At 36.7% G+C, this 12824-nt stretch overlaps 1 protein-coding gene and 1 long non-coding RNA gene across 2 annotated transcripts in view; one reads left to right on the top strand and one right to left on the bottom strand.

Annotated features, from left to right (window-relative positions):
* Window positions 1–1068: 1068 nt before the first annotated feature.
* LOC103489733 (myosin-11) overlaps window positions 1069–12824 on the bottom strand; it is a 42898-nt gene continuing 31142 nt past the window's right edge. The window contains exons 17-26 of the mRNA XM_008449017.2: window positions 12679–12810; window positions 12490–12599; window positions 12322–12382; window positions 11401–11578; window positions 11092–11297; window positions 10859–10978; window positions 9813–10028; window positions 4060–4199; window positions 1971–2212; window positions 1069–1422 (exon numbers count right to left, since the gene is read on the bottom strand). Coding sequence (XP_008447239.1) covers window positions 1379–1422; window positions 1971–2212; window positions 4060–4199; window positions 9813–10028; window positions 10859–10978; window positions 11092–11297; window positions 11401–11578; window positions 12322–12382; window positions 12490–12599; window positions 12679–12810 — 1449 coding nt within the window. The 3' untranslated portion in view covers window positions 1069–1378. The remainder of the gene's footprint in view (window positions 1423–1970; window positions 2213–4059; window positions 4200–9812; window positions 10029–10858; window positions 10979–11091; window positions 11298–11400; window positions 11579–12321; window positions 12383–12489; window positions 12600–12678; window positions 12811–12824) is intronic.
* Window positions 3073–4087, top strand: LOC127148116 (uncharacterized). Its single transcript, XR_007818765.1, has 2 exons — window positions 3073–3641; window positions 3743–4087. It is a non-coding gene; the product is annotated as an uncharacterized LOC127148116 (long non-coding RNA).

The raw sequence follows: 12824 nt of genomic DNA, 5'->3' as shown, positions 1-12824 counted from the left end.
TTAAAAGTTCATAGTTGAAAGTACCAAAACTTACTAAACGTTGTTTTCAAGGTTAATGACCTTTTAGACACAAGTTTTGAAAGTTTACAAACTACACTTGTAATTTATTAACTTTCAATTTGGCCGATTGTTCCTCTTAATTACAAAACAATTGTCATATAACTCCATCAATAGTTAAGTTTAATCTTGATCTAACTTAAATTTTAGGGTCTAATTACAAACCTTGTACTTGTATAAATTAATTAAACGATTTCATGAGTTTCCAAAATTATTACACAAATTAAAATATGGAGCAATTCGTGACTCCAAAAGTTAAAAGTTGAATTTTGCAATTTTTTTAAAACTTACTCCATCCTCTTAACATTCTTCTGTTTAGATGTTTGTAGTTTCAATTTCACGTTATGGTCTCTGAAACTTTCATGAATGTTTAATCAAATCATTCTCTTTGAACAATTCACGGTGTATTATAAGAATCTCAAATAATAACAAAACTTTCAATGACAATAATCACATCTAGCTTTTATCTAACATACACACCAAAAATAATATTTTAATTCAATCCGAACATAACTCAACTAATGAAGACACCACCCAAAAGATTACGATTCACATCACCAGTGAACTCCAAAAGAGCAACAAACGAAACAAATATTTGAAAACAAAATATATCCCTGAGGGGAAAAAATCCCCTAAACATTACACATTTAAAACATAATCTACAAGTTTAATAATTCATGCAGAGTCTGAAAGATACATTTTTGTCATCACCATGAAACAACCATACTAAAAGAAAGTGCAAAAGTACAATCAAAATTGAACTTATTACAACGACTCAATCCTCAACTCCATTACAAGAACTTACACAAGGATTTATATAAACAAAAGTATGGTGTTAAAAGTATTCACTACCATTAACAAATTTCAGTGTATGTGTAACCAACCTACAACAAAGAAGTGTAGAGTGGTAAAGTTATTGTTTTTCAATGGTTCGATTAGTCTAAAAAATCCAGCAATTTCCAAACTAATTGTGTTCTGTCAGAATCATTGACATTATCGTGAAGAATGAAGTTAGTGAAACTGATGATCAATATAGAATACAAGTGACTAATGATCTAAGCATCCCAATGTGTAAATATAATAAGATGGACAAAAAAAAAAGGTGTAAATAAAAGGCCAAAAGGGTTCTGGTGGTTGAATCTCTGTGTAGTTAAGTTATCTTCTATTCTTTGTTCCTTTGGATATAGGTGCTATGCTAAAATGCCTTTAAAATCTTAGGAATTCTGTTTCCTAAAAATATTTGGAGTAATGTATATATATATGTATATATAGTAGGAAATATATTTTTTGAAGGGAAGAAGAAATGTACAGGAGGTAGCCATTAGAAGTAGTCAGAGAATCCCCCTTCCCTGTCACTTTCAGATCCTGCAAAGACCAAATGGAACACTTTTATTAAACTAAATGCATTAGCAGCGAGAACCTTTGGTCCTAAATAGAGGAACTTTTTCGGTAGCAAAGAATGGAGCAAGAGTTTAAACTACGCATTTTTCAGAATTTTTATTGTTACTTTTAATAATTGTATGATGTAACCAAACACCATACGAATTTAGGGAAGTGTTTGATAAGTCGAAAAACTTTTTCCACCGTTCCAAAACTCATATTCAGAAAGGGAATATTTAGCTAACAGTTTGATCAATTAAAAAAGATAAACTAATCTGCTATCAACGTTGAACGATAAATTACAATTTTAAGGGAAAATCCAAACATACATATATAAATACCAATTACGGTGGAGGATACTTGAAAGATCTATATGTCTAGGTGTGGCCATATATACAACAGCATCTTGAAGAAAGAAACAAAAATCCTCAACATTGTAGGTGATAAGATTCCTTCTCAAATATATTCAGTTAGACGATAAATTATGGATTAATTAGTGCTCAAATAACTCTATCAGTGTAGAGCAGAGGTACCTGGAATTTCTGCAGCTGAAATATCCTGCACAATCAACTGAAAAGTGTTGGTACCGAATGAAGAGAAAGTTGGCACAGATGGACTTGGAACAGGAAAGGTGAAGTCTTCTGATGATGAATCAGAGCAACTAGATGTGGCATCTGTCGAAACCTCGTTCGAAAAAGAATTAAATGCATCTGAACTAGAAGTACCCACGATCATTTTCATCTCCGAAATTTGGTTTGACATGCAATGTATCATCCTGTCACACACTAGATCAGATTGATATAATCAAAATAACGTGCAAGATATTAGATGTTATTTCCACTGCATTCCCCTCGATTGTTATCCACTACATCTATCACCTGGTAGCATAATTGGCTTATTTATCTCACCAATGGAGAAATTCTATGCCCATACATCCTGAGGACCGTGGGTGGGGATAAATTGTAGGATATGATATTTGTGCCTCTTTTTAAGGATAAATTTCTCATTTTCCGTACCTCTTTACATCATTCTCTACCATATGAGAGTGATGTAATGGAAGGAAATGATTTAGCATTTACTATAAAATCGTATGAGCTGATTTTTAGAGTGCCCTCGCAATTGTGTTAAACCATGCTGTAAGAATTGCATTTATCTCAGTCACTGCTTTTCCAATTCTCTTCAATCCATTTCTCCTGCATCATCTCATTCTATGTTGCTCTTTGATGGCTTGTACATGTTTTTGGTTGTACCCGACAATTGAAATATCCGTTGACATGTCAATTTATCCATAAATCAAAAACTTTGACATTGATATTAAAGATTAATTGATATAGTACACATAAAACATAAAAGAAGAGTATTATCTATTAATGCCAATATGAATAACAAAATTTATAACTTAGTATGAAAGTAAAACACTTGATTATTGTTAAATAGTTTTTATAATATTTTATTTGTAGAAATATTTACTGATATTTCTTAAACTTGAAATCTTAATATTGACATCAAGATCTATATTTTAATCTTTAGGTGGTACCCAACATGCCCTGGAATAAATTTGTAACACTTCACATAGTTCGATAGAACTCAGCAACGTTATTTATGTTAAAAAAAAAATACAAGGACGAAGGAAAATTTCAGAGCTTCCCAATCTGTCCAAAATCCATCTGCTCTCAGATTACACAGAAGATGACCTCCCTCACTATCTCTTGCTTATATTTACAAAATATATTCCTCTAACCACTTGATATCTAACTAGGCCCCACTCACCTAACTATAGCTCTCCAATACTCCCCCCAATTTAAAACTTCCGTTCCTTTTTCAATCCTTCTCCCATAGGCTATTAGTTACTTTTTGTGGAAGACGTTTTACCATAGCTAAAGCTGCCAGCACTATACCATGAACTTCCATGACCCCTTATCCACCCGATTTTTAGTGGGATTACCAATTATTTAATGTCATAGTTGAAAATTTCAGTCTCAATGTCCAAGGTATTGAGAGAGTAGGAGGACCCCATTTGGTTAGGCGGGAGATGGTGGTGAAGCTAGTGGAACTAGGAGGATTAGGGATATGAAGCTTGAGATTACAAGACAAGGATCACCTAGCAAAATAGCTGTGGGCGTTCTTCAGGGAGCCTAATGATTTCCAGTATAAAGTTGCTCAGAGTAGATACGGTCCACACCCATCAAAGTGGGTTTCAAGAGGTGTTTTTTTAAAGTTCCAAGTGAAAATCTTTGGAAAGACATAGGCTTTGAATTCCCCTTATTTTTCAATTAATAATTGTTCCATTGGGGATGGCTCGTAGGTTTATTTTTGGGAGGATTGTTGGGTCGGTGATAACCCCTTTGTGCATTGTTTCTACATTAATACCATCTCTCGACTAAGAGGTTGCACTCTATTGTCTTGATATCGCCTATTTTAGCAATGTCATCTACAGATATTGGTTGGGAAATTCCTAGACAATTTTCCTTATTTGTTCCTGCTGCTGCACCTTCCTTGAAAAAAATTTACCTTATATGGTCTAATCGACAAAATGATATGCTGTAATCACTATTCTCCACACTAAATTCAATATCATGGTGAAAATATCGTATGCTTTTTAAGGCAGAATGTTAGTAATACCTGTTTATGTAGTCCTGAAGTTGACGCACTTTCCTTTCTGTTTCTTTTAGTTTTTTACGTCCTTCCTCATTTGCTTTCTGCGTTGCAACATACTTCCTTTCATACTCATTAGATCTTTGCTTTTCAGCCACCAGCATGGCCTGTTCACATAAACGTGTTCTGCCACCTTTAGTCATTTTGGAATTCAAGGAGAAAGAAAACAAAAATTTGTAATAAAAAACAAAGGAAATTATTCACTAAAACTAAATATAAACAATTAGCATTAGTTCCTTTACTGTAAAATGCAAAAAATATGGAGACTGGAAATTTTACCCTTTCAGCTTTGAAAATAAATTATAGTTCAGTTGCATATCTAGGTGCAGTCAAATTAGACATTTCAATTGCAGTGATCTAATAAAACTAATATAATATCAAATTTGGCACTCACGTTCTTTCAGAACCTATGTTTGAACATCTAACCTTAAGGAAAGAAGTAAATTTCAATTTTCGATCATGTTGCCATTCTTTCATAATCTATATAACATTACACCCATCTTGCATATATAAATATCCATGACAGGTATACTTGAATCCATCTTACTTGAAAGTAATCTTTCATCTACTACCATCTCATTCTTTCCTCTGAGGAGTCAATGACAGCTCGGCCTATAGTGTTTCTGAGTTCTACTTTCTAACATAATGCTAGATATCAACAGCACCACATTACTCCAACTGAAATCAAGCTGGTTAGAACAACTTATTCTTTCTCTATTTCTAGCAAAAAAATTTGCTTTTCCGAAGGTCAAGTCTAACCAACCAACCTATGTAGGTACCTAATCTTATCTACATGTCTAAATGATGTTTAATCCTTGTTTATCTCCTAGCATATATATTGAAAGCAATTAACAACAATCCGAGACTTACGTGGAAACCCGAGAACCGGAAGAAAAACCACGATACTTTAGTTTTTATTATTTTTCTTATGAACAAAATACAATAGGTACAAAGGGAGAATAAATAGAGTACAATAGGAATAAGAAAGGAAAAGATCTAGGAAATATTTAGGAAATAAAATCTTATATATTATTCTTTCCAAAAGTACTATAGGGCAAAGCCCTACTAATTCTAACACTCCCCCTCAAGTTGGAACGTAAATATCGATGAGTCCTAACTTGCTAACGCAAAGATCGAAGTGTGGTCTGAGAAGCCCCTTGGTAAGAACCGGAAGAAAAACCCGAGACTTACGTGGAAACCCGAGAACCGGAAGAAAAACCACGATACTTTAGTTTTTATTATTTTTCTTATGAACAAAATACAATAGGTACAAAGGGAGAATAAATAGAGTACAATAGGAATAAGAAAGGAAAAGATCTAGGAAATATTTAGGAAATAAAATCTTATATATTATTCTTTCCAAAAGTACTATAGGGCAAAGCCCTACTAATTCTAACACTCCCCCTCAAGTTGGAACGTAAATATCGATGAGTCCTAACTTGCTAACGCAAAGATCGAAGTGTGGTCTGAGAAGCCCCTTGGTAAGAACATTAGCAATCTGTTGGCTTGAAGGAATGTACGGAATGCATATGCTTCCACTGTCAAGTCTTTCTTTGATGAAATGTCGATCAATCTCAACATGTTTAGTTCTATCATGTTGAACTGGGTTGTTAGCAATACGAATAGCGGCTTTATTATCACAGAAAAGCTTCAATGGTGTCTCACATTCCTGATGAAGATCTGACAAGACTTTCTGAAGCCAAATTTCCTCATATATTCCCAGACTCATAGCTCTGTATTCAGCCTCAGCACTGCTCTTGACCACAACACTTTGCTTCTTACTCCTCCAAGTTACAAGATTGCCCCAAACAAAGGTACAATAACCAAAGGTAGACTTTCTGTCAATAACAGATCATGCCCAATCTGAGTCAGTATATGCCTCGATGGTCTTTCTATTTGTTTTTCTAAACATCAACCTTTTACCAGGTGTATTTTTCAAGTATCTCAGGATTCTGTTAACAGCTTCCATATGTTTCTCATAGGGAGCCTGTATAAGCTGACTGACAAAACTCACAGCAAAGGAAGTATCAGGACGAGTATGGGATAAGTAAATCAATTTACCTACAAGGCGCTGATATTGTTCTTTATCAACTGGAACTTGATCATCAGAGTTTCCTAGTTTACAGTTGAATTCAATAAGAGTATCAGCAGGACGACATCCCAACATACCTGTCTCGGTTAGCAAATCAAGGGTATATTTTCTCTGAGACACGGAAATACCTTCTTTAGATCTGGCCACCTCCATTCCAAGGAAATATTTTAGATTTCCCAAATCTTTGATTTCAAATTCATCACCCATTCTCTGCTTTAGTTGACTGATTTCTGTTTGATCATCTCCAGTCAAAACAATGTCATCCACATAAACTATTAGAATAGCAATCTTCCCTGTCTTGGAAGCCTTTGTAAATAAAGTATGGTCAGAGTGCCCTTGACTATACCCTTGGGACTTGACAAAGGTAGTGAATCTGTCAAACCATGCTTCAGAGACTGTTTCAGACCATATAGGGATTTTTGGAGTTTACACACCTGCTGACTAAATTGGGCTTCAAATCCTGGCGGGGGCTCATGTAGACTTCCTCCACAAGGTCTCCATTCAAAAAAGCATTCTTAACATCCAGCTGGTATAGAGGCCAATCTTTGTTCACAGCAACAGATAGCAGGACTCTAACAGTATTCCATTTAGCAACTGGAGAAAAAGTTTCTGAATAGTCAATACCATAGGTTTGAGTGAATCCCTTTGCCACTAACCTTGCCTTGTGTCTATCAAGCGTACCATCTGCTTTGTATTTGAGAGAGAATACCCATTTGCATTCTACAGTTTTATGTCCCTTGGGTAGAGCACATATCTCCCAAGTTCTATTCTTTTCGAGAGCCTTCATCTCTTCCATAACAACATTCTTCCATTCAGGACACTCTAAAGCAGTGTAGATATTTTTCGGTATTATGGTAGAGTCAAGGCTTGCTGTAAACGCTCTAAACTGTGGAGAGAGATTAACATAGGAAACATAGTTGCAAATAGGATGTTTAGTGCATGATCTGGTACCTTTTCTCAATGCAATTTTTGTATGAAATTGTGTTTTGATAGTATGATAGAAGTTTTGGAAAATGGATGGAACCTCGGATTTATCTGTGATAAGGTAGACCCAGTTAAGACGGGTATGGTCATCAATGAAAGTTACAAACCACCGCTTTTCCGAGGAGGTGGTGACCTTGGAAGGACCCCAAACGTCACTATGGATGAGGTTAAACGATTGTGTAGGTTTATATGGTTGTGAGGGAAAAGAGACTCGATGTTGTTTAGCCCGGATACACACATCACAAGATAGAGAAGAGACATCAAGTTTAGAAAAAAGGTGGGGAAATAAATATTGCATATATGTAAAGTTTGGGTGGCCCAGTCGAAAATGCCACAACATACAGTCTTGTTCAGAAGTGCTAAAGTAGGATGACAGTAAACTAACCCTAGACAAACTACTACATGAGGTATCATCATCAAGGATGTAAAGTCCCCTGCTATGTCGGGCAATGCCAATCGTCCTCCCCGAGCTCATGTCCTGAAAATAAACCGATTCAGGTAAGAAGATAGCTTTACAATGCAACTCACGAGTGATCTTGCTTATAGATAACAAATTGTAAGACAGTTTAGGGACATGTAAAACATTCTGGAGAGCAAAACCGTCAAAGGGAACTATTTGTCCTTTGCCGGCGATCGGAGCTAGAGAGCCATCGGCTATTCGGATTTTTTCATTACCGGCACACGGGGCATATGAGATAAAGTGTTCCGAAGAACCTGTCAAGTGATCTGTAGCCCCCGAGTCTAAGATCCAGGGATTCTTCCTATCAACGCTAATAAGCCCAAGGGACTGAGGCATACCTGACTGAGCAATGACACCCAGAGTCGGAGTCTTGGTCTGGCTCGCAGTAGGATCAGTTGATTGAGAAGTGCTAGCAGGTGTAGTCTCACTAATGTAGGCACGTCCTGAGTTCTGTTTCTCATTGGAGGACCGTTTCTTACCTCCTGGGGGACGACCGTGGAGTTTCCAACACTGATCCTTGGTGTGCCATTGTTTCTTGCAGTGCTCACACACAAGAATTGACTTCCCATTATTCTTGTCACTATCATGATTTGAGGACCGAGCGCTAAAGGCAGCGGAGTCAATGGTAGGGGTAGTCAATACACCCATGGGATTAGTGCGATCCTCTTCCAGGCGGACTTCAAAACAAACTTCCATTAGGGAGGGAAGAGGTCTTTGTCCGAGTATACGACCACAAACATTATCAAATTTGGGATTAAGTCCTGCAAGGAAGTCATAAACACGGTCGGCCTCTTCAAGTTTAGCATATTGTGTACTGTCATTTGGTGTGTCTCAAACTGTCTCTCTGCACAAATCCATCTCTTTCCAGAGGAGAGAGAGCTTGTTGAAATAGGTAGTTACGTCCAGGGTCCCTTGTTTGCAATTATGGACCTGTTGTCGCAATGTATATAACCGAGAGGCATTCTGTCGTTTCGAGTAAAGGGTCTGAGTTGTATCCCACAAATCTTTTGTTGTGGCTACATATAGTAGAGGCTTGCCGATCTGTGGTTCCATACTATTAATCAGCATGAACCGAATAAGTGAGTCCTCTCCTTTCCAGAGTGGTTCCAAGGCGTCTCCTAGTGAAGGACGTACAGTCTCTCCAGTTAAGAAGCCGAACGGGTGTCGACCTTCGAGGAACATCTTTATTGATTGGGACCAAGAAAAATAATTTTGACCATTTAATTTTTCACCTGAAAAATTCCCTGTGGACGAACCCAAAGAACCAGTTATATAATTTGACGGTAAATTAGGGAACGAAGTTACCGGGTTCTTGGAATACATCAGCAACTTGGTTGGTTTGGAATGCGTCGAAGATTCGCCCGCTTCAATGTCCGATCTATTCTGGGGGTTGATCAATTCCATTACTAGAAAACAGCGGTTGCTGTAAAGAGTCAACGTACAACGGATGCTTACTGTACAGATTTGACAGATTTACGGTTGAGGGTTGCTGTCCGGAACTCATAGGCGGCGCGTGAGGATGCGGATGGCTGGAAGGGTTTGACGGTTGGACATCCGACGGCGCGTAGAAGGGAACGGGCTGGGCGGTGACGTGAAACGGCGGCGGCGCGTGGGCCTACGCGCCGGACACGAGCGGCGCGTGAATCATCTTCTGGTCAGAAGGCGGCGCGTACGGCTGCGGAACCACTCCCGTTGGGTAGATCGGTGGTTTCTGTAGGTTCTGGAGCAGTTTCTCCACGGCGGCCGCGGCAGTGACGGGTTCAGTTTCGATCTGGGTTTCTCCTAGGTTATTTTCTAGGGTTTTGTTATTGCTTTGCTCTGATACCATATTGAAAGCAATTAACAACCTGAGACTTACGTAGAAACCCGAGAACCGGGAGAAAAACCACGATACTTTAGTTTTTATTATTTTTCTTACGAACAAAATACAATAGGTACAAAGCGAGAATAAATAGAGTACAATAGGAATAAGAAAGGAAAAGATCTAGGAAATATTTAGGAAATAAAATCTTATATATTATTCTTTCCAAAAGTACTCTAAAGCAAAGCCCTACTAATTCTAACAATATATATAAATACTTACCCGAGATGTCACACAAAGAACAAAACTGAATCTCCAGGAAACACAGACGGGAAGAATGAAAGAAATATAATACCAATCAGCGTTGACTGAATTAGAGTTACCTTTAGACTAGCCACTTCTGCTCTGAGAGTGGCCAGCTTATCTGCATCTTTAACCGGACTACTAGGCTCTTTAATAATAAAGTATGCTTCTTCTATTTCCCGTGGAGAAACACGGCTTTCCTTGGCAATCATTTCAATTGTTTCATCGATGGTGTCTCCACCGCTGTTGAGCAATGTCGGCAAAACCAGATCCTCCTCTGTTTCTTCCAAGTTAGTCTGTAATCATAATTTTGAATTCTTGTGTAAGAAGAAATGTATTTCTACTTAGATTAACCCCTTCGTCTGTCTTTTACCACAAAAACACAATATGCTCCGTCAAGTTGAATACTATAACATGAAAGCCAAAGTTGTTCCGTGCCATTTCGGTTCAACAAATTTGTTTGACACTTCAAGCTAGAAAAAATTTGGTGTTCCCCTGCGGTAATCACAAATCTAAGCTATCCTAAAAGGGGAGACATTTCTATTTCCTATGAAGTCAGCCACAACTCTCTTCATAGTCCAGACAACTTTCCTTCTCATTAATGTATGCCCTACCATTGGACTGCATGACATAGTAGTCATTGACTTTTAGTATTTTTCTAGGGAAATAAAAGACAATGCAATATAAATATAGAATAATAAAATAGTAAATGTTTAGGAAAACATTGTTTACAGCTGTTGGAAAATAAATAATTAGTTTTCAATTTACCAAAAGTTCACCGTAACTTTATCAAGAACCTAAATAGCTCTCTCTCATGATTTTAGTTATTACTTGAAAAAAAATTAATAAAAAATGTATGTTCATAGTTAATTTGTTGTGAAAAGATAAAAATTCTAAAATAAAAGAATTTTTTTTTTCAAATTTAAGGTAAAATGAAAAAGTTTTTTTACCAAGAAATTAATAATTTTTACAAGTTACATAAACATTATTCTAAAAAACAGTACACTTCTGGTCATGATATAGTTGTTAACTGAAATGTTAAGCAAGAGAGCAATTCTCGACGTCTTTAAAATATCCACAGTGAAAAGAGGACGGTAATTATACCTATAAGGTAAATGCTACCTACCATCCTTTGCTTCTTAAGACCTTCACCAGAAGTTTTTGAGTTTGATCCACATTGTAAACTGGTTGATGATTTTCTAACTGTATTATACTTCGGCGAGGTTCTATACTGATGCCAATAAGACTGGACTTGAAAGAAAAAGGAAGAAGATTACTCAAGAAACCAGACATCAGAGACATAAAAATGATGATCGCAATGAAGCATTGATCCAGTGATATAAATATCCATGAACTTACTTGAATAATTTTCACAGCCTTAACCTGCCTCGTATGTCTGTATTCACTCCGAGCAACCATGGCACGCATACCAGCCTGAATAACAACTGTTGAGATCCTCGTTTTAACATGGAGGTTCCTGGCAAGGTATGCACGGATATTCTTTTGAATTTTGACAGCAGCTGCTTCCCTTCTCCTAATTTCATATGACTCACGGGCAAGAACACCTGGTAAAATAACAAGTTAAAATACTTCCCAGAACTTATAAAGAGAAAAAATAGGAACAATTATGCATCTCCAGCACTTGATTTATTTATCTGGGAGGGTCACCTCTCCAATACGACTGTAGACGAATGCAAGCTCTTCGCATGGCAATGTACTTTCTAAGATCAACTCGAGCTCTGACATGCTTCTGTATAACTACAGCAGCGACACAATATATTCCTGTTCTTTGTGCATCTAGTTCGGCCATCAAATTACCTCTCAGGAAAATTTTTGATTTCCCTATCTGCAAAAATATGTGATTAATATCAGAAACTTTCAACCACGTGCACCCATCAAATGTAAGATTTCCAAATATCACAATTACCAGTGACTCCTATGCATTTGATACATGTATTGAACTAGCGTTAAAGCATGTATTGAAAGCTATGATTTTAATATTTATATTTATGTATAATTATTTTCTTTCCTGATCTCAAAATAGTTATATCGTTTACTTGATATTGCGTAACCACCACATATATCCTCATATGCTTTCTATGAGGTAAGATGCTCAATTTCCTTGTTTCCAAGAATGCCTTTTATACTTCATATACCTATCTTTTTTGGTAAAAGAAACAATTCACTGATATAAAAAAGAGGAAAACCCCAATCATTAGAACAGATAGCACCTATCTTTCATAGCAGATTATGTTACTTAACGAGTCTGATTAACGATATACTGTGGCCATTTTGACGATGATGGCTCCAATTGTAAGTGTACGATGTATATTCATTGACACAATCAGAATAGCCAGAATTTTTATCATGGTTATCTAACATCAAATGAACCAATCTTTTATTCAAAGATTTTGTTATCCTGCTGGCAGAAGGCTAACATCAATGATCAAATCCAAGGTTATTCCATAGTTTTTAAGTTACTATGACCTTTTCTTCATTGATATGTTAATGTTACTTGTGCGAAAGATTTGAGGTAATCCCCTGATGACTAAAGACATTCATAACAGCCAACAGCATAGCTTCACTTACCAGATAACCTTTAAGTCCCATCTTCTCTAGAATCTTTTCACATGCTACCTTCTCTTCATAGCTGCTCACAAGCATCAGCAAGGAAATGTTAAAGGAAAGTAAACAAATTTCAGAATGCAGCACCCATTTATATTCTACTTCAAAGTATAAACAAGGAAAAATACTTACTCCCCTTCCAATACCTCGGGTGCAAGAATTCTGAATCGAGATAAAAATTCGGAAAATGTTCTATGAGTAGGGTATCCTGCACATTTGATTCTAATTGCCTCCAAAACGCCCTGCACAAATGACAGTATCCGATGCAAATTAATGAACCTTACTTTTAGATTCAAGAAAAACACTTGTTTTAAAACTTACTCCAGAACGTAATTGTTGCATAACAGTAGCATTCTCAAAGATGGCAGGTTGTAGAACAGTGTTGGGCTTCACGCATCTTATATAGTGCGGTTGGGTTGAATTTAACGTTTCCATCAACTGCTGTAGTTGTAACTGTAGAAAAATAG

The sequence above is a fragment of the Cucumis melo genome, chromosome 1 (genome assembly GCF_025177605.1).
Source record: "Cucumis melo cultivar AY chromosome 1, USDA_Cmelo_AY_1.0, whole genome shotgun sequence".
NCBI classification, from domain to species: Eukaryota; Viridiplantae; Streptophyta; class Magnoliopsida; order Cucurbitales; family Cucurbitaceae; genus Cucumis; species Cucumis melo.
The sequence above is the reverse complement of the archived record's forward strand: the minus strand, read 5'-3'. Positions and strand labels throughout refer to the sequence as shown.